Source organism: Bufo gargarizans, chromosome 4, assembly GCF_014858855.1.
Source record: "Bufo gargarizans isolate SCDJY-AF-19 chromosome 4, ASM1485885v1, whole genome shotgun sequence".
NCBI lineage: Eukaryota > Metazoa > Chordata > Amphibia > Anura > Bufonidae > Bufo > Bufo gargarizans.
Window position 1 is genome coordinate 9,959,114 of NC_058083.1, and position 22,118 is coordinate 9,981,231.

The following is a 22,118-nucleotide window of genomic DNA, read 5'->3' on the forward strand; positions in this document are numbered from 1 at the left end:
CTGATTTGCCCCCAATAACAGCAGTCTGGCTGCGTCTCCTGTTTCTCCTGGGAGACTACGGACTACACGGGGTGTCCGCCGTCATAGTGGGAGCTCCAGTCAATTTACTGTACACACCCAGTCCACTGCTGTAGCTGTACACTGCTTCAATATATAAGATGAAGCACATCTGCATGGAGTTTGTATGTTCTCCCTGTGTTTGTGTGGGTTTCCTCCAGGTTCTCCGGTTTCCTCCCACACTCCAAAGACCTACTGATTGTGAGCCCCATTGAGGACAGAGTGATGCCAATGTCTGTAAAGCGCTGCGGTATATGTCAGTGCTATATAAGTACATAAAATAAATAAAGTACTGATGTCACACTTACTTTTAATTCAGGGAAAAGATACAGTTTATTCGAGTAGAAGGGCCCTCAGGACTAGTCCGCCTCTCCGGTGATGCAGATCTCGTTATTCTGCTCAGGTAAGGTTTGCATTTTACAATGATTTTTTTTCAGTTGTTAGTACTTTCTGTGGCACAGTCCAAAGCTGGTAATATCCTATTCGTGGAGGGTTCAAACAGTGCAGATTATGCCATCAATTCTGATACCATATCAGAATGATTTCCTTGGCCTCCTGCAGAAATGGAGTTTGAAGGTCCCTTTTCACACACATTAAAAGAAATCCAAATAATTAAAGGGGTTGTCCGGGTTCAGAGCTGAACCTGGACATATCCCCTTCTTCCCCCATTCAGCCCCTCTGACTTGAGCATCGGAGCATTTCGGCTTTTTCTGGAGATCCGGTGGCGTACCAGGCTCTCCATGTGTAAGCTAGGCGGAGGCTTCCGCCTAGCAGTCAGTCCGGTGATGTCACCGGCACTAATGGGCGGGCTTTAGCGCTGCCCTAGCCTGTAAGATGTCACATTCATCGGTCACATGGTCTAGGAGCAACTCAGCCTCATTGAATGGAATGGGACTTATCTGCGATACCAAGCACAGCCACTATACACTGTATGCTGCTGCGAGAAGCCTGCAGTGTTCAAAGGATCGCCGTTGCCTTCTGAAACAGCTGATCGCTGGGATCCTGGGTTTTGGACCCCCACCGATCAGATACTGATGACCTACCCAGAAGATAGGTCATCATTTAAAAAGTGTTGGAACACCCCTTTAAGTGTGTGGCATTCAGGTGTATGGACCAATGTAAATAATGAAGACGCTGCCATGGCTTTTTCAAGCTGCTGGTTAGTGAGGCCTTCTACCTATCTGATATTGATGGCCTATCCTAAGCATAGGTCATCAATATTACAATCTTAGACAACCCCTTGAAAATCTTTGGTCAAACCCACGTTAATGTCCAGATATTGTCATGTAGATTTTGTTGCAAATTTCTCTGCCGTTTCATTTCTTTAAATAGTTACACTCTCTTCTTTTCTTTGATCCAGCCTTTTTGAAGAAGAAATAATGTCCTATGTTCCACCACATGCCTTACTTCTTCCCAGCTACTGTCAGTCTCCCCGAGGATCCCCTGTGTCTTCTCCACAGAATTCACCCGGTACAGTATTTTCTGTGCTATACAATACCGGCATACGTCTAAAATGCCAGTCTTAATAAGGCCCTGGCCAGCCTCTACGTAACTTCCACAAATCCACCGCTGCTTCTAAATCTACGCCAGCTCCCTTGCAGCAGTTTTGTCATTTACATTTTAGGTCTTGTATTTGTGCCTCCTATAACCCACCAATGTTTTGATCTTTTTATGCTGACATTGCTATATGCATTATGGGAGGGAGGGTCTGACCTATATAGACGTTGTTACATAGTTACTACAGTTGAAAAAAGACATAAGTCCATCCAGTTCAACCAGGGCACGGGAGAGGATGTGAATTAAGGGAAGTGAGACCCAGACTTCTACCCATTTTCATAACCATACATTTTATTTAATTCTAAGAATTCATTTTCAAGTTTTTTATTTTTAAAACCATCCACTGTTCCTGCTGTGGTCACATCCTGGGGTAGACTATTCCATAGATTCACAGTTCTTACAGTAAAGAAGTTTTGACGCCTCTGGAGATGGAACTTTTTCTTCTCCAATCCTCTTACATGGAACAGATTTTCACCAAATTTTTTGCACGGCCCATTTATATTTTTTATATACGGTAAGTTAATTTTGTCCCCCCGTAGACTGCTCTTCTCAAAACTAGATACATTTAATTATTTTTATCTATTCTCATAAATAAGACCATACTACATGCCCCTTATCAGTTTAGTTGCTCTCCTTTGTACTGTGTCCTGCTCCGGGGCATCCTTGCAATGGACTGGTGCCTAGAACTACACTGCATATTCCGGATGAGGCCGCACCAATGCTTTGTAAAATGGCAATATTACATCTCTATTCCTATAGTCAATGGCTCTTTTAATACATGACATTATTCTGCTAGCCTTAGAAGCAGCTCATTGACATTGCATCCTGATATTTAATCTATGATCTACAAGTGACTCTCTCCCTACGACATATGATGCATGCAGATTATTAGTACCCAGGTGCATAACTTTATATTTATCCATTGAAGCCAAGTTGATGCCCAAACACTGAGAGTGGACATCTTCCACAGACTGCACAATACTGCATACAGTGCATTCAGAAAACCTTCAGACCTTGTCCCTTTTTTTAATTTTGTTATGTTGTGGCCTTGTGCTAAAATAATAGCTTTCTCCCCCCTTAATCTGCACTCAGTACCCCATAATGAGAAAGTGAAAACAGAATTTTAGAAATTTTTGCTAATTCATTGAAAAGGAAATACAAAAATTTGGCATGGACATAAGTATTCAGACCCTTTGCTTTGACACTTGGAGGCCTCCTAGTCCTCTTAATTGACTTCAAGATGTTTCTACACCTTGATTTGAGTCCACTTGTGGTAAATTTAGTTGATTGAAGTGAAAGGGTCTGAAGACTTTCGGAATGCACTGTAACTTGGTGTCATCTGCAAAAATCGTGCTATTAATTCCATCCTCAATATCATCAGACCCAGCACTGAACCTTGGGGTACGCCACTTATCACCCAGGACCATTCAGAATCGGAATCACTGACCACAATTCTCTAGACATGGTCCTTCAGCCGGTTTTTAATCCAATTACAAAATATTAAAAAGTCTCAAAGTAAGATAAGAGAATCTATTAACCCTTAGGATACCAGAGGTTTTTTTGTTTTTGCGGTTTCATTTTTCGTCCCTATGTTCCTTGAGCCATAAATTTTTTACTTTTCCATTCACATAGCTGTATGAGGGCTTATTTTTTGCAGGACAAGTTTTACTTTCTAATGCCACCATTTAATATGGCATACAATGTAGTGGGAAGCGGGGAAAAAAATTCCAAATGGGGTGGAATTGAAAAAAACGCAATTCCTCCACTATTTTACAGGTTTTGTTCCCACGTTGTTCCATTTGCGGCAAAACTGAATTGTCCTTCATTCTCTGGGTCAGTACGATTACAACAATACCACATATGTATATATTTTTTTATGTCTAAACAGTGTAAAAATCAATTGAGAAGCACTGAAAAAATTGCAAATTGGCCATTTTGATCCTTTTTTCCATTACGCCATTCGCCATATTGGAAAAATATTTTTATATTTTAATAGTACGAGTGTTTTTCGTAACGATGATACCCATAATGTTTATATTTTATGATATTTATGTATTTATTTTTTATTATACAGATTTTTTTTTTATTCTGAGCAATCATGGATTTTTAAAATCCATTTATTACTGAGAATTGCTTATTTCTTATGTTGGCCTGCCACCTGGTGGCCAATTTAAAAATTTCAGCTTCAATACTCTGGGTCTCTTCAGCGAGACCCAGTGCATTGAAATCAATTACTAGCATTTTCATTGGCCGCAGAGGATGCTGGTAAGAAGCATGAGCTTCTGGGTTTTTCACCCTTTACATGCCGTGATCTCACTTGATCACCACATCTAAAGACTTTAATTATTGCGATCTGCATTATTTGCACATTTCTCTAGCGCTGTATAGCAAAGGGTTAATAGTCCCACCATGGGGAAATTCAAGTTGAGTCTTCTACATTGAGGCATTGCAAGGTCCTCAGTGAAGTGGCTTCAATTCACACCAGACGGTAGCAAATTCAACCCATAAGGTTTGAACATTCTTGCCATCCTCACCCACAATTGCCTCTTTCGCATTTATATGATGCCTGACAAGCAAACAGTATGTGCAATGGCACTAGAAACTGTATGATACCCAGATAGCTGACTTGACTGTCTTGCAAGAACCATCACTAGGCAGGAAGAACATATCTCTGAAGACCGTGAACAACAGCTCAGACAAGATGGCTGCCCCCTTATCATGTACAGCTAATGAAATAAAAAAAATAAACAAATTTGAAATAAAAAGAATATGTTTCCCTATCTGGATCTAAATTAGTAAAAAAAATACAGATGATAAATTCCCTTGAAGTAACCGGATTTATTTACTTATGGATAAAGTATAAATGATCTTATTATTGCAGGTACCCAACGTGCCAATGCAAGAGCACCAGCACCTTACAAAAGAGACTTTGAAGCAAAGTTACGAAATTTCTACCGTAAGCTGGAAACTAAAGGATATGGTCAAGGTCCTGGGAAATTAAAGTGAGATTTTTGTATGTTTTATATTAAATAAATCACAGATGACAGGATTCAAAGAAAACACACTGTGACAGCTTGCAAACAGACAGATTTTTTATTAATCCCTGTATCTCAGAAAGAGCATTTTTTAAAATGATTTTAGCCCAAAATTAGTAAAATGCAATAGTAAAAGATTGCCCCAAAGGTGTCCATAGCCTTTTTGCTTGCTATTGCAGGTAAACAGCAGCTTTTGGTCAAACCTTGGATACTCTGTGGTTGCTAGTAGAGATGCCCTTGCAGTCGTTTTGCAGTAAACTTTGCTCGTTTGCGATTCGCCGAACGTGCGAACATATGGCGATCGTCGCACGCGCCATATTTTTTTGCATAGTGCCAAACTTTGACCCATAACCCATCCATCAGGTGGGACAGGACAGTCAATTGAGATGTTTCAGCACATGGACACACCCCCACCCTATAACAAAACCCGATCTGGCAGCTATTTTACATTATGTGTTTTGCCAGTGTAGGGAGAGGTTGCATTCTGGAGCAGGGACAGTTAGGGACACCAAACGCTAGCTAATAGGACCACAAAAAAACTTTTAAGGACTGGTATAGGTGTGCTATCGATGGGTGTGATAGAAAGTATATTATAAGTATAACAGAAATTATATTATAGTGCATTTGTATTGTGCAGCAGTTATGTGCGGTTCTGCTGCGATACTGCAGCTAGATAGAGGGACAAACGCTATTGGAGTAACTAATTGCAACGGGTGTGATATACCTGTTGCCCCAGAAAAAACTGACTGAGGGGTGCCATATACCTGTTTCCGACAAATACTGATTAAGGGGTGCCATATACCTTCTTCCACTAAATACTGATTGAGGGTTGCTATTGCTATATGCCTTCTTCCACCAAATACTGATTGAGGGCTGCGATACACCTACTTCCACAAAATACTGATTGAGAGGTGCCATATACCTGTTTCCGCCAAATACTGATTGAGGGGTGCGATATATCTTCTTCCACAAATACTGCTCTTCTCTACGGACAGGCAGAGGAAGAGGCAGACCGTTCCACAGGGATGGTAGGGGTAAGGCAGGTGCAGGTGCTACCAGCTCATGAAGTGTTATATCCAATGCAAGCACTATAGATAGGAGATCACCCACTAGTTTTTAACCCTTTATAGTCAGTTAGGAAATATTTAAATAACAATAAGAGCTAAGTTTTAATCAGTAAGAAAAACACATGGCAAGATTAGGCAACTAGTAGTCAATGGCTAAATGTAAATATATATAACTTCAAAGGGCGCACCAGAGTTGGTTGAGTGGCTCACTCAGCCTTCCGCTTCTGCACCCTCCTCACTCTCTCCTGTGTGCACCCCCAAATACACCACCACCACCATAGCCCCTCCACTCGAGTCAGAAGAATTATTTTCCCATCCATTCCCAGACCTTACCGATGCGCAGCCATTCTTGGCATCGGTAAGCAACGGCCGCCACCCAGCGATCTGACGACAGTACCCAGATCAGCCCAAGGAGGGTGCTCCCCCGCTGTTGCTGCCTACTCCAAGATCTCTAATGTCAGTGGTAGTGAAGGTGACGATGATGACATGTCGATGGACGTCACGTGGATGCCCATAAGAGAGGAAGAGGAGTGGAGTTCAGAGGAAGAGACGGAGCGGCAGGCAGAACTCACAGGGCACAGGAGGCAAAAAGCAGACTGCAAATGTATCTGGAGCGAGCCATCCACCATGCACGGTCACATCTTGTGCTCCCAGGATGCCGGCACATGGCTCCGCAGTGTGGGCTTTTTTTAATGTGTCAGCTGCTGATAAGTGTTGCCATCTGCAGCCTGTGCTATCAACGCATAAGTCGCGGTAAGCCCAACACTCACCTAGGGACGACCGCCTTAAGAAGGCACCTGGCCTCCCATCACCGAGCCCAGTGGGAGCAACGCCGTCAGAACCCACAAAGCCACACTCCCGGCGCTCCACGTCCTGCCTCTTCTCTTTCTCCTCCCATTTGTCCTCCACTCCACCTTCCACCGTGCCGTCGTTGCGTTCATCTGGCACAAGGCAGGCTTCAGTGGCCCAAATGTTCAAGCGTAAAAAAATAGTGACGCTGGATAACCCTTTTGCCCGAACGGCTGACTGCTGGCTTGTCGGAACTGCTAGCCTGCCAACTACTGCCATATAAATTGGGGGACACAGAGGCCTTTAGAAAATTTGTGGCCATTGGCACACCGCAATGGAAGGTCCCCAGTAGGAAATATTTCTCCCAGAAGGGCATACCTGAAATATATGGCCACGTTCAGCGGCAAGTAAATATATCTCTGGCACACAGTGTCAGTGCCAAGATACATCTGACCACAGACACGTGGTCTAGCAAACACTGGCAGGGAAGGTACATAACTTTTACTGCCCACTGGCTGAACCTTCTGACGGCCGTCAAGCATGTAATTCATGGCACCCATGTGGATTTGGTGTTACCGCCATGGATTGCATACAGGCCTGCCTCTTCTTCGCCTCCTCCATCCTCCGTCTCCTCCTCTGCTGACTCCTCCTTTTCCACAGCTACCGCCTCTTCTGCTGCACCCCCCAAGCTTCCCAGAACCTATTCGACATGCCAGGTGAGACGTTGCCATGCTGTGCTGCGACTGTTGTGCCTGTTGAGCCAAGAGCCATACAGGTCCTGCACTGCTTTTAGCTCTGCGGTCACAGGCCGATCAGTGGCTAACCCCGCTCAATTTGACAGTTGGTAAAGTGGTGTGCGACAATGGTGCCAATCTGCTGAGCGTGCTAAAACAGGGCAAAATGATACACATGCCGTGCATGGCACACGTCCTGAACTTAGTCGTGCAGCAATTTGTTGCCAAATAACCCGTGATCCAGGACGTCTTGCAGCAGGCTAGGGAAATCTCTGGCCATTTTAGAAGATCTTACACGGCCATGGCCTGCCCATCAGACGTCTGATTTGTGACTGCCCGACGCCCCGGAACTCCACCTTGTATATGCTTGATAGGCTGCTCCATCAGAAATGTGCCGTTAACAACTACTTGTACGAACTCTGCAGCAGGACAGGTTCTGGGGAGCTTGGTTTTTTCACCAGGCCAGTGGCTGCTCATGCGCGACGCATACAGACTTCTGCGGCCATTTGATGAGATCACCAAACTGGTCAGTCGCAGCCAGGGCGCCATCAGTGACATCGTACCTTACGCCGCCTTTCTGGAGAGTGCATTGCATCGTGTCATTGATCAAGCCGTCGAGGAGCAGGAGCTGGAAGATGAGGAAGTCGCAATGATGAATGGATTTCATGGGGGGCTACTCCATCTGAGACAAGTCAGCAGGAGTATGAAGAGTAGTCAGAGGATGATGGTGCCTGGGGGGAGGAGGAGGAGCAAGAAGAGCAGGCTTTAAACTTTTCGGGGATCCCTGGTGTTGTCCGTGGCTGGGGGGAGGAGACCGAGGGCGACCTTCTCCTGGGCGATGAGCAGGAGCCAGGGCGCTCCACAGCTTCCAGTTTAGTGCAAATGTGGGCCTTCATGCTCCAGTGTTTGAAGAGGGACCCCCGTATAAAAAGCATAAAGGTCATTGACCTGTACTGGGTGGCAACCTACTTAGACTCCAGGTACAAACACAAAATAGCGGACATGTTACCAGCATCACAGAGGGCTGTCAGAATGCAGCATTTCCAGGCCTTGCTGCGAGAGATGCTGCATTCTGCTGTTGCGGACGCTGGCAGAGGGATTTCTACCCACAGCGACACAGGTGCGGGTACCAATCCTACCGCGCCTGCAAAAAGAGGGCGGTTTAAGGTGTGTTGGTCACTTCAGATATGAGATCATTCTTGCAGCCAACCCATCGACAGCCGCCCTCCGGATCCAGCCTCAGGGAATGCCTAGACCGACAGGTGTCCGACTACATCGGGTGCTAAACGTCCGAAAGGACGTTCAGCACTGCAGTGGGGATCGTGACTGATAAGCACACTCGCCTAGCTCACAACAGTGTGGACTACCTCATGTTTTTAAAAATGAATGAGGCATGGATCTCGGAGGATGACCACGTGTGATGACCACGTGTAATTTAATTTCCTCATGCCAGCCCACACATAACCGCCATCAACCAGAACAAAGAATGGTCCTTGTCTTATGTATATACAGCGGCATAAAAGGCCTTTGCTGTCAGGTGAATGCCTAATTTTTGGGGCCTATACTGACCGACAGACATATTTATCCTGTGACCACCTAATGTACCTCCAGCCACAGAATCCAAAGTTCTTTGCTGTCAGGTGAATGCCTATTGCCTAATTTTTGGGGCCTGTACTGGCCGACAGTTAAATTTTTTATCTCTAGCCACATAATCACACCCCTGTCTCACTCCTCTGCCTCTTATTATGGTGGCGTATGAACCGCATTTACCTTAAGGACCTTCTAATGTCACAGGGTCATGTGACTGTGCCTCCCACCCTGTACTGTGCCCCTCACCCCGTACTGTGCCCCCTTATACCCTGCATTGTTCCCTCTTACCACATCCTGTGCAGTGCCCATAGTCATTCCCTGTACTGTGCCCTCTTATACATTTCACTATGATATTTATGGTCGCTATAATATAACTTTTATTAAATTATCTAAAAAAGAACGTGTGGAGGTTCTCAGATACACATATAAACTAGACATGTACACTATCCTAGGTGGCACCCACTACATTTGGACATGTATAGCTGGCCTAACCCAAGACTATATATATGTCACCAGAGGGGGCAGACTAATGACCAAAACCAAAAGAAGGGATGGACTTATTGTGATATGTATACCTCCATCAGCCCCTATTAATCAGTAGTCCGGTCACTAACATCAGTCTGTGCTCCCACCTGGGACTATATAGAACGGCTACCTAATTTTGTCTCCTATAGACTACAAAGCTCTCCCCTCCATGATTCAGGGAAAGCAGTCTATCTTTCGCTTGACGTGTTTCTCTGGTGACTTTTACTGCCACCGATTAATCGGGAGCGCTTACAGACACACATAGCGTGCAGCACGTAGCCTGCGGCACTGGAACAGCCGTAGCGCAGCCGCCCTCCACTGCCGCTGAAAAAGAGAACACCACGCCCCCTAGGCCGGATGTCATCTTGCGGGAACCAATAGCATCGGGGTGCCGCTATGTGTTATGCAGTCAATGTATGGTGGTGGTATCCAATATTTGGATGGCCATAACTGTATCCCTTTCCCTGCCCACGCCATCCTTTTTTAGACCTGACATGAGTGGGAAAAATATGCAGATTGCGGTGCTAAGGACCTTTGCGCCACAATCTGTGTCAGAAATACACCTAATATAGACGTATTCCTATATAATAAATGATCACCTAATTGTATTATTATTCGGGGGTAGGGCTAATATCTTTAGATTATATCGTTTCTAGTGTATTATACTGTGCCCTGTATTTCCCAGTAGAAAATGATCCTTGGGAACCACAGTCCTCATCCCTGACCACCAGGACCAAGTAGCGCTCTGTCAGTACATGGCGGCCTCCCCTCTCCGCCACGCTGCTCCGCTGTGTACTGGTGCTTATTCTGATACTAGGGCTGGGTTCACATCCTTTTTTTGCCATTCATTTAATGCATACCAAAAATGTATGCATTAACAGATGCCTCAGACTGATGCCGTACAGTGGCGTCCGTTCACCATACAGTTCCATGGTAGAAAAAAAAATGTACATTAACGTATGCTGTTTTTTTATGGACTCTGCAGGATACATCAAACCGATAGGAAATTTTGAGAGTTTCCCTTTAAGACGGATAAAAATGGCCCCTGATTAAAATACATATTTTGTGTGGGAATTTTTGACAATGATCCCCCTCTGGTATGTCACTGTCCATGTTGTGGGACGATTTGTGCACTCATAGTTTGTATTTGGTGGCTGGAAATATGACCTGAATGGTTTTTCAGGTATGCCTGCTATTAAAGTCATTAAAGTCAATAGGCGCGATGCTAACGCCCGGTTCACGAACATTTGATCACGAACGCTCATTCGCATTCGAGAACCGTCTTGGCCGATGTTCGTCCATCACTAGTTGCTATATGGGTCTCTACACTAAACCTAGAGGCAGATAACACAGAATCACACCACTGAGGACAATTGCTGGGGACATCTACCTCCCCGGATGCCTGGATATTAGTCTGGGACTACTCTTTACACTTCAAAGAAGATTAGAAAAAAATCATGTATTTCAAGTCTGTAATTCTAGATGGAGAATACAGCGCTTAAATGCATTGATCCAGCGCCACTACTGGCCGACCTACACCTCCGGCAATGGACTGAAGACGTTGATGCATGTAAGCGCTGGATTCTCTCACTAGGATTAATCGTGCCCGTCATCCGCAGCTTTCCATGCACTGATCACAAAGGATGTGAATGTATAGTGGTGAGCGTTTTTTTTTTTTTCCTCTGATTTGTAATTACTGAAAAAATAAAAATGTCTTAGATTATGTTAAAATAAGATAGAACAGACTAATACTTTAAAATATTATTTACGTCTTTAGTATTCAAATTAGGGGGAAAACTGAGCTTTTGCCCATGCTAAATTTTAGAGCACCAACAGAGATACTAACTTGCCAGTTTTGGTAGCGAGTACATGAAATATTTTTTTTTCTGCATAAATCTACAAAAGGACTGTTATTCATATTATTGCAGATTAATAATACGAAGAGATCACTTATTAGAAGATGCCTTCAACCAAATAATGGGGTATTCAAGGAAAGATCTTCAAAGAAATAAGCTATACGTCACTTTTGTTGGAGAGGAGGGGTAAGTGCTACAAGAAGTGTCTATAATCTGGTGCCCATAGTCCACCATTGCCCGTACTGTGCCTCTGATTTTATATGAAAGCACACAGAGGTGTTTTTTTGATGGGATATGTAAAACAGTGTGGCAGATATTTATATTGGTTATTTCACCACTTCACTGAAGTGCAATTCTGATTTTATCAAAGCCATGACATTGAGTTTCCACATGGGGCAAATATCAGCTGCATGAACACCGCGGGAGCCCAGCACTGACTGATGCCAGGCTTACGCTGTAACTGCCGGGATCATAGAGGACTCCGAACCCGGCTGTTTAACCCTCTGGATGCTACAGTAAATAGCGATTTCAGCATCTAGACAGTTGGGAGCTCCCTCTGTCTCCATTAGCCCCCGCCTGCCTTGACTGTATGTCTATTAGGGCTCATGCACACGACCTTTGGATGTTTTACGTTCTGCAAATTGCATTCCGCGAAACGTAAGAGCTGGCCCGTAATAGAACAGTCCTATCCTTGTCCGCAATGCAGACAATAATAGGACATGTTCTATTTTTTTTGCGGAACAGACATACGGACACAGAATGCACATGGAGTAATTTCCCTTTTTTTTTTGCGAGCCCATTAAAGTGAATGGTTCCACATATCCATAAAAAAAAACGGAACGTACACAGAAAAAAATGTTAGTACACGGTGACATAAAAACCTTTTGTTCCCCCTCTGCATGAGGCATGTTATTATTGTGCAACAGTAGTAAAATTAAAGGAGTTGTCCAGGTTCAGAGCTGAACCCGGACATACCCTTATTTTCACCCAGGCAGCCCCCCTGAGCCTAGCATCTCATGCTCCAATGCGCTCCCTTGCCCTGCGCTAAATCGCTCTCTTTTGTTTTCAATAACACACTGCCGGGCGGAAACGTCCGCCCGGTAGTGTGTTCGGTGACGTCACCGGCTCTGATGGGCGGGCTTTAGCGCTGCCCTAGCCGTTTTACTGGCTAGGGCAGCGCTAAATCCCGCCCATCAGTGCCGGTGACGTCACCGGGTTTCCTGGCAGCCCCATGGAGAGCCCTGGTACGTCGCCGGATCTCCAAAAAATGCCTTTGCCCTGCGCGATTTAGCGCCGGGCAAAGGAGAGCATTGGAGCATGAACTGCTCTGATACTCATGTCAGGGGGACTGCCGGGGTGAAAATGGAGGTATGTCCGGGTTCAGAGCTCCTTTAAAATTATTCATATTTGGTATCTCTGTAATAGTACTGACCCACAAAATAAAAGTAACATCCTAGTTATGCCGCATGGAGAACATCGTAAATGTAAAGTGCAAAAAAACTATGGCATCAATACCCTAAAAAATAGTAAGGGGTTGTCTCACTTCAGCAAATGACATTGATCATGTAGATAGCTTTAATACCAGGCACTTACTAATGTATTGTGATTGTCCATATTGCTTCCTTTGCTGGCTGGATTCATTTTTCCATCACATTATACATGGCTCGTTTCCAAGGGATACGACCACCCTGTAACCCAGCAGTGGTGGTCGTGCTTGCATACTATAGGAAAATGCGCCAGGATCGTGGGAGTGCAAATAGGCCTTTTCCTAAAGTGTGCACGCACGACCACTGGTGCTGGATTGCAGGGTGGTCGTAACCATGGAAACAATCAGTGTATAATGTGATAGAAAAATTAATCCAGCCAGCAAAGGAGGCAATATGGAGAATCACACTACATTAGTAAGTGCCTTGTATTAACTTTCTCTACGTATTAAATGTCACTTGCTGAAGTCAGAGAACCCCTTTAATAAAAGTCTATAAGTTATATGCGACAAAAAAATTCCTGTGGCCTACACGTTAAAATAGAACTTCAGGTACTTTAGGGGTTAAAGTGAAGGTAAATTATTAGTGAGGGTCAGCCCACTGGGACCCCCACGATCCATAGAACAGGTGTCCTTTCCCCCTGTCCTAATGAGGCAGCAGTTGGTTATGAGCCCTACTGCTCTTTTCCAAGTTGGAAAAAGTTTATATATATAAATATATATAACCGATCATAGAGTAACTTTTGTCCAGCCCTCAGTATTAGCAGAAGCATTTATCCGGCCTGTGTGGAAGAATAACTGTTATACGCCGTATTATTTCACAAGACGACTCTGCTAAATGTGTGTTTCCTTTTCCATCGAAGGTTGGATTACAGTGGACCATCCAGGGAATTCTTCTTCCTCGTGTCTAGAGAGCTCTTTAATCCATATTACGGTTTATTTGAGTATTCAGCAAATGACACTTACACAGTACAAATAAGTCCAATGTCTGCATTTGTCGACAATCATCACGAATGGTAAGTGTTCACATTGTATGTGTAAACTGAAAGCAGTGGGGAGATTTCTTATGAGTACTGTATCCGAGGATGCATTCATTTACTGTACATGTAGGATATAATGGAGAAATCTGCACCAAACCTGCCAGTGGAGAACCTGGCATAAAGGCACCAAGAGGCAAATAATAGTATATATCCACAGGATAAATATCTGCTTGATGGGGCGTCACCTCTGCAATCCCCATCAGTCCTAGAACATGCATCCTGAGGGCACTATTCATCCTTACTGAGGATACGTTTGAATGGAGTGGTGGTTGGGCAGCTTCCCCCTGTCACTCCATCGGTCACAGACTTCTACTGCTTGACCACCACTTCATTGAAATCCCCTCCTCATTGCAGCCGTCGGGTGAGGTGTAAGGGGGGCTCAGGACCCTTGTTCTAGTGATTGCTGGACCACTGGGACCATCACAATCAGACATTTATTACAAAAATAACCATTATTGAGAAGAATTGTTAGGACCCCTTAAAACCACTTAGTGACCACCCATATGCCTTTTTACGTTGGCCTAGTCTAAGCACTACATGGGTCTCCTCACACGCGAGAAGGGCTCCCTCTTTAATAGGAGAAGCCAGTTTAAACCCCTAGACAGCCACGGCATCTAAGTGGTTTAGACATTGGGAGATCCTTCTGTCTCCCATTGGCACCCCACAATCTCAATTTCATATGTCTGTGCATGGCAGCCTCAGCCTAATAAAGGGCCCAGGCCAGCCTGTAGTGTATGCCTAGCAGGCTGCACCACTCTGACGCACACATGCTGGTGTCTGTCAGTATAATACTGACAGTATATACAAAGTACTGCTAAGCAGTACAGTGTGAGAGGGATCAGAAAATTGTCTGTTAATTCTCCATGTTATATATGGGGAAAAAAATTTGCAAAAATAAAATCCCCTCCAAATATTTGGTATTGCCTTCTCTGTAACAATACATACTATATAATTATTGTGTAATTTATCCCGTACGGTGAAGGCTGTAAAAAATATAAAGTCTGAATTGCTATTTTTTGCTTATTCGCCACAAAAATAAATAAATAAAAAGCAATCGGAAAGTGTTATGTATCCCAAAATGATCAGTATAAAATGTACAAACTGACCCTTTAAAATCTAGCCCTCACACAGCTATGTAGAAAGAAAAATCAAAAAGTTATGAGTCTTGGGCTGTGGCGAGGCAAAAAAAAATAAAAAATAAATATATATATATATATATACAGTGTGTGTGTATAGATATATATATATATATATATATATGATATATTTTTTTTTAAAAGGGGTTTTATTGTGCAAAAGTAGTAAAATGTTAAAAAAAAGCTAAATGTATTTGGTATTGCTTTAATGGTAATGACCCAGAGAATAAAGTTATCATGTTACTTTTTGAAAAAATTAAAGCTGTAAAATTAATAACTAAAGCAGCATTATTGCAGTTTTTTTCCTTTCTCCCCAGAAAGAGTTAATAAAAGTTTATCAGTTAGTTATGTGTTCTCCAAAATGGTGCCATTAAAAACGACATGGCCCCGCAAAAACAAGCCGTACATAGACGGAAAAATAAAAAAGTTATAGCTCTTGGAATCCAACAATAAAAAAAATCTGTCACTGATGCCCAAAAAAGGCTAGTCACTAGGGGGATAATGGGGTTGTCTCATTGACTGATTGATGGCATATCGCTAGAATATGCCATCAGTGTCAAATAGGTGCAGGTCCCATCTCTAGGACCCACTCCTATATCCAGAATGATGCCCCCAAAGCAAAAGGGAGCACAGCGGGCGTGTACAACCACCTCTCCATTCACCACTATGGGACTGCCAGAAGTACAGAGCCAGCGCTCAGCTATTCTCCGTACTCCCATAGCGGTGAAAAGAAAAACCAAAAGGGATCCTCATGCCCCGACTAAAGTTAGCACATGCAAATCATATTGCGGCAAAAATGCGAGGATCAACTTATCAAAAGTCAAAAGTACCAGCTTCCAATGGAAACACAAAACCTACAAAAAATTGGAGATCACCATGTACTAGTACAAAAATATAAATATTGAATTCATTACAATGCATATATAAAGGATGTTGTCATTAAAAACAAGTGGGCAGAAAAGAACACCACCCTGGTGGGACATCAGCTACACATACATGTTGTAATATCACCAACTTCTCATCAGTATATAATAAATAAATCAATAAATAAATTAAAGGTTGGTCTCATGCATTACATGGCTGTATATTGAAAACACAAAGCCTGCAGGGGGTTCCCAGCGAATACTCAGAAAGACCCCAGGGCCAGGCACCGTGACACTAAACCTTGTGAAACTTGTGTAAATAGCTAATGAGAAGAGACCTACCAGTGCGAGCCCCGTATGTCCAAAACCAGGATGGCGCTACCCCGGCGTTCCTTATATATGCATTGTAATCAATTCAATAACGTATTTATATTTTTGTACTAGTACATGATGAGCTCCAATTTCCCATAGCGGTGAATGGAGAGTAGCCACGCTGGTGGGGTGTGTTCTCCTTCACTTTGGTGGCCTGGTCTGGAGATAGGAGAGGGCCCCAGAGGTGGGACCTGCACCCACCTGACATTAATGTCATATCCTAGTGATAGGCCATTAATGTCTGAGAGGAGACAACTTCCTAATATAGTTTTTTATATTTACATATATATATACTAGCTGAAGGACCCGGCTTCGTTCGGGTGTATTTAATCTACTTAATTTCATGTTTGTGTGTGTCGTTAAAAGATATCAATGCTATCCACTATAACAGTGACATCTACAGCACCCCGCCCCCTTAACAGTGACCTCCAGAGCCCCCACCCCTTAACACTGCCCCCCACCCCACCCCCACAGTGCCCTGTCCCTTAAAATTGGACCTCCACAGCAGCCCACCCCCTTAAATTTGACCTTTACAGCAGCCTTCCCCTTTAACAGTGAGTTTCACAGCTGAGGAGTGGGAGGGGGCGTGGCCTAACCAGATCAGGGGTATGTCCTTTTGAACTGCTCACTCTAAGACAGCAGCACTGTGCCGCTGCAGGAAGAAAGCCACCTTCCCTCCCACCCCTGCAGCTGACAGAAGTTGATTTTAACTTAATTTTTTCAATCCCTGTTGGTTGAGTGGGAGGGGCCTAACCAGATTGGGGCGTGGCTTAGCGGGACCTAGAAGTTGCTTTTTAACTTCATTTTTTCAATCTATGTCGGCTGAGGAGTGGGGGAAGGCATGGCCTAACTGGATCGGGGGTGTGTCCTTTTGAACAGCTCACTCTGAGACTGCAGCACTGTGCTGTCTGAGTGTGAGCTGCAGAGAGAAAGTCACTCTCCCTCCCAACCCCTGCAGCTGACAGAAGTTGATTTTTACCTTCATTTTTTCAATCCTCGTCGGCTAAAGAGTGGGAGGGGGCGTGACCTAACCGGATCAGGGGCATGGCTTAGTGGGACCAATGGGCAGGGTTTTAAGTTCGTCTTTTGAGGGTGGACACATTGTGGCAGGGGGTGTGTTTGGGCTCCTTCCTGCAAGAGTGACGCCCCTCTGGGCTCCTTCTTACTGGCTCATTTGCATACCAAATAAACTGGATTTTCAGAGAATGAAAACATCTATTGCTGGAACAAAGGCACATCTTGAAATAAGGTACTAAGTGCTATTAGGCCATGGCTTTACTTCAATAGCGATTATCCTGGTTAGAGATTTCCTTTAAAGCTGACCAACAGCAGTGAAGAAAAATGGTTGGTTGTTATGGAAACCTGGAGTAAAACTGTGTGTGTGGAGGCTAATGGCCTGCAAGCTTCTATTGGCTGTTAAGGGTCATGTGACCAAGCTTCTATTGGCTAATGCATCTTTAGGGAATATCTCAGGAACGGTACATCCTAGAGAGCTGACACCTGTTCTAAAACCGTCCCGGACACCTGATGTACCTGTGTGCCAAATTTTGTGATTGTAAATGGTGCAGATTCCTTTAGCGGACACACATACATACATACATACATACACACACACACACACACACACACACACACACACACACACACACAGCTTTATATATTAGATATATAACTATAGATATATACACAGTAGTTAAAAGCTATTAACATGGTCATATTATTTATATATATCCAGTAGTTATATTACCATTGTTCTATAGTCTGTGGATTCTGTATGTAACTTTTTGCTTTTTGCAGCTATATATGATTATTGCTAGTGGACAAGTGAACAACACTTGAAATAAAACATTTATAAACGTATTATCGGCTACATAACAACTTTATCTTGCAATGTCGGGAATCTTCTTTTAATTTGTACGTTTTAGCGCTAGTCACTCTATGATAGGTAATTATGATATGTACATTTGATACATTTAGGTATGTTTTCTGTATTTAATAACTCCTAAAATACGTTTTTGTTCCAGGTTTAGATTCAGTGGTCGTATCCTGGGATTAGCTCTCATACATCAGTACTTGCTAGATGCCTTTTTCACACGTCCATTTTACAAGGCCCTTCTTCGAATGTGAGTTTACTATAAAATATATTGTGTAAATGAATATGGTATATTTGCTGCATTGTTTGACTGCAAAGAAATGTTTACATGTGGAATGTGCCATTCAGCGCATGTGCTTCACTGCGAACAGGGCCGGTTGTAGACAAAATGTGGCCCTGGGCAAAATCAAAAGTGGGGTCCAAATCTTGTAATAATGTACTAACAACACAGTTACATTCTGTCGATTCCAGCCCTCCCTCACAGATTTACACCCCATAAAGCTCCTCACACAGATTTGCACCCTAATGGCCCCAGAATACGCCACATGCCCCCTCCCCTCACAGCAATGAGTTCCCCTCACTCACAGCATCTAAGAGTGTTAAAAATCGGAAGCGCAGGATTCCTGTTCAGGCACGCTTTCCCCCAGCAGAGATTGGGGAAAGCACCCTGTTCGAAAAATGAGTAGCAGCCTGTACTAGACTTCCAGGCTCATTGTTAGTATATCCCAGTTCAAGCCACTAGATGGCAGCACTGAACTGTGATATAGTGATTTCTATACAGACTAATGGAACAATTTCCATTATTCTGTAGAAGTTGCAATCTGATTGCAAGTTGTGGTCCACTTGGGGACCTAACAAAAAGTAATAAAAAAAATAAAATAAAATAAAAAGTTTTGAAATTATAAAAAAATAAATAAATAAGAAAAATCACCCCACTTTCCCCAAAATAAAAATAAACAAAAAAGAAAATAAAATTATGGGCATCGCCGCATGCGAATACGTCTATACTATTAAAATATAAAAAAAAGTTAGCCCATATGGTGTATGGCGTAACAGAAAAAAATAAAAAAAAGTCAGACTCGCCATTTTTTCATCACTTTATCTCCCAAGAAAATTGAATAAAAAGTGATCATCATATACACCCTAAAATGGTATTGTCAAAAACGACAGATCATCCCGCAAAAAATAAGCCCCCACTCATCTCCATAGAAGTAAAAAATTATGAAGGTCAGAATATTGCGATAAGATGATGAGGCTTACTGAGGCTGGGCCTGCTGCAGTAAGTGGTCCTGTAGAGGTCCTGAGCGGGGTGCTGCTAGGGTTGCCACCTTTCCCAACAAAAATACTGGTTAAAGTTAAAAAGATTGGCGTGGAATAATACGGGTGTTATTTGATAATATTTTATGATAATGTTTTTCTCCATTTATTTTTTTTATAAAATCAAACTTTTCCCTGTTGGGGACACCCTGAGAATTACATTTTTATTTAACCTCTAGTTTAGAAATGCTTCTGTGGGGATTTGAACTTACAACCATCTTCAGTAAAGGCAAGAACCTTAAACACTGACCTATAGAGCTCCATGTTAAAGAGGACCTATCATGGGTCCAGACATTATCAAATAACTAGCAGGTTATGTAGGGCATAGTGCAGGGATGTAATATATCTTACTAGTTTGTCTGGGCGCCACTCAGTTCGCCCGGTGTGACCCCTGTTCACGTTTCCTGCCTGGTATGCTAATGAATAGCATCGGTACAGGGAGGAGAAGACTGCCCTGTTTCTCAATGGGTGTCTCCTTCTCCCCGGCTGTAGCGCCGTCCCATCGCAGCGGAGAGCGTTACAGCCAGGGAGAAGGTGAGTTTTTTTTTTTCTCCCTGGCTGTGATGCTCTAGCATACCAAGCGGGAAACGTAAACGGGGGGCACAACGGGTGAACGGAGTGGCGCCCAGGCAAACTAGTAAGAGATATTACATCTCTGCACTATGCCCTACATAACCTGCTAGTTATTTCATAATGTCTGTACCCATGAAAGGTCCTTTTTAAATTACTGTAACCATATTATGGCTAAAAACCCTCATAGTAGTTTCCCACGTACGGTATTATGCATTCATATATATCAGAGGTATCATTTTATATTTTTTTATTAGTAATTATTTAGTATATTTATTTTGTGCCATACGTTTTTTTACAATTACAAAAAAAATCTAAAATAAAATACTTCTGCCATATATGAATACCTAATGCAAGAGAAACTTAAGCAATAGTTTAGCATTGAGCTCGATAGCTCAGAGGCTAAGGTTGTTGCCTTTAATGTACATGGTTGAGTTCGAATCCCCACAGAAACATTAAAAAAATAGAGGCTAAATTAGACTTAAATACACAGAATGTCCCCAAGCATACTGACAATGCTTGGGGATACCCCCTTCATGTTCATAGCACTGACTCTGTATATAGACATAGCCATATATGGAGTCAGAGCAGGGACTCCTAAGCAGGGAAGTTCCCTACTCTGGAGTCCCGACAGTTCAGCAATCTGAAGCAGGGGGCCCTTAAGAGCAGAGATGGCCAACCTGAGGCTCTCCAGCTGTTGCAAAACTACAACTCCCAGCATGCTTAGACTGTCTACAGCCATCAGCCTACAGCAGGTGGGAGTTGTAGTTTTACAACAGCTGGAGAGCCTCAGGTTGGCCATGCCCGCTTTAGAGGATCGGGGCCCTGCCCAGTCCCCCCCCCAACGCCAACACTGCCAACTGTTCAACGATCTGAAGCAGGGGGCCTGAAGCAGGGGACCCCTTAGAGGATTGGGGCCCTGGGCAATTGCCCAGTTTGAACCCCCCCCCACGCACCAGCCCTGACTGCGAAATAAGGATCCTATGAGTGAGAGCATGTATAATGGCATAGTGGTGAGCTAGTGGCCAAAAGTGTAGTGACTGGTTCTCTTTAAGTGGGTTGTCCTCCTTTCATTAAGTAATGGCCTGTCTTCAGAATAGGCCATGACTTGCTGATTGTAGTGGACTGAAGTCGTTATTGCAGCACTGCTCCCAGAGAAGAGCTGTAGTGATGAGTTGGAGGAGTTGTCTGCCTCCAATGCTGGAGCTACCGTATTCCCAAACAGCAGATCGATGAGGATACAGGGTGTCGGACAACATCTGATCAGCAATTGATAAGCTTAGAACAAGAATGAACTCTCATCGCCACACAATAAAAGAAGAATGGAAGTATTTGTCTGTAGAGAAACAAATTTGAAGCCATGACCATAACATCACAAACATGAAAGTGTTGATATTAAAAGGAAATTTTAGACCTCAGAAGGACAGGACAATCTGGGAATACAAGCTCATGACGACCTATGACACATATAGATCAGGAATGACTGTGTCTCATGGATTTATGTTCTTCTACATCTCTTACAGAATGTTCCCCTTAGACCTCCTGGGTTCAGTGCATTCAATGGAATGGATATCTATTATAGGACAATAAAACTTTCACACTCCTAATCTATAACTGCTACAACAATTTACTGCTATAACTGTTTGTTTCCTGCTCCACTTTGATCTGCTTTACATCACTTCTCTCATCTACCACATTATTCCTATGTACTTTGGTGTATAACTATGTGAATCTTCAGATACAGTCTTACAAGATGCCTGAGGAAGAGGCCTAAGTAGTTTTGAAACATAAAAACATAAAATAAAAATCTGCTGGTTCCCTCATTCAATACAATAGTGTTGATCTGTATATTCATTTGTCTGTACTTTATATTTTTGCAGACTTTGTGACCTGAGTGACTTGGAGTACCTTGACGAAGAGTTCCATCAGAGTCTACAGTGGATGAAAGATAATGATATCCATGATATTCTAGATCTAACGTTCACTGTCAATGAAGAAGTGTTTGGTCAGGTAAGGAAAGTCCTAGAAGCCACAAGCATATTATATTGTATATATCATCTAAATATAAAAAAATTACACAGTATAGAGCAAAATGTATAATAGTCAAAGAAGCATAAAACATAATTAATTGTGTATTACTATATGGAAATGAATTGGCTATTACTCAGTGGAGAACAGTGTTATACACAGTATATACGCTAACAGCATGTTAGAAATATGTGAAAATACACAGAGCGCGTTTATGCTAGGCTAC

General features: G+C 43.2%; 1 protein-coding gene across 3 annotated transcripts in view; it reads left to right on the forward strand.

Moving 5' to 3' along the window:
• The window catches only part of HECW2 (HECT, C2 and WW domain containing E3 ubiquitin protein ligase 2), a 215,896-nt gene that overhangs the window by 184,944 nt on the left and 8,834 nt on the right, over window positions 1-22,118 (forward strand). For all 3 annotated transcript variants that reach the window (XM_044290314.1, XM_044290315.1, XM_044290317.1), the window contains 7 exons: window positions 377-460; window positions 1,418-1,527; window positions 4,496-4,616; window positions 11,283-11,396; window positions 13,557-13,709; window positions 18,129-18,227; window positions 21,745-21,874. In XM_044290314.1, the coding sequence (XP_044146249.1) occupies window positions 377-460; window positions 1,418-1,527; window positions 4,496-4,616; window positions 11,283-11,396; window positions 13,557-13,709; window positions 18,129-18,227; window positions 21,745-21,874 (811 nt within the window). The remainder of the gene's footprint in view (window positions 1-376; window positions 461-1,417; window positions 1,528-4,495; window positions 4,617-11,282; window positions 11,397-13,556; window positions 13,710-18,128; window positions 18,228-21,744; window positions 21,875-22,118) is intronic.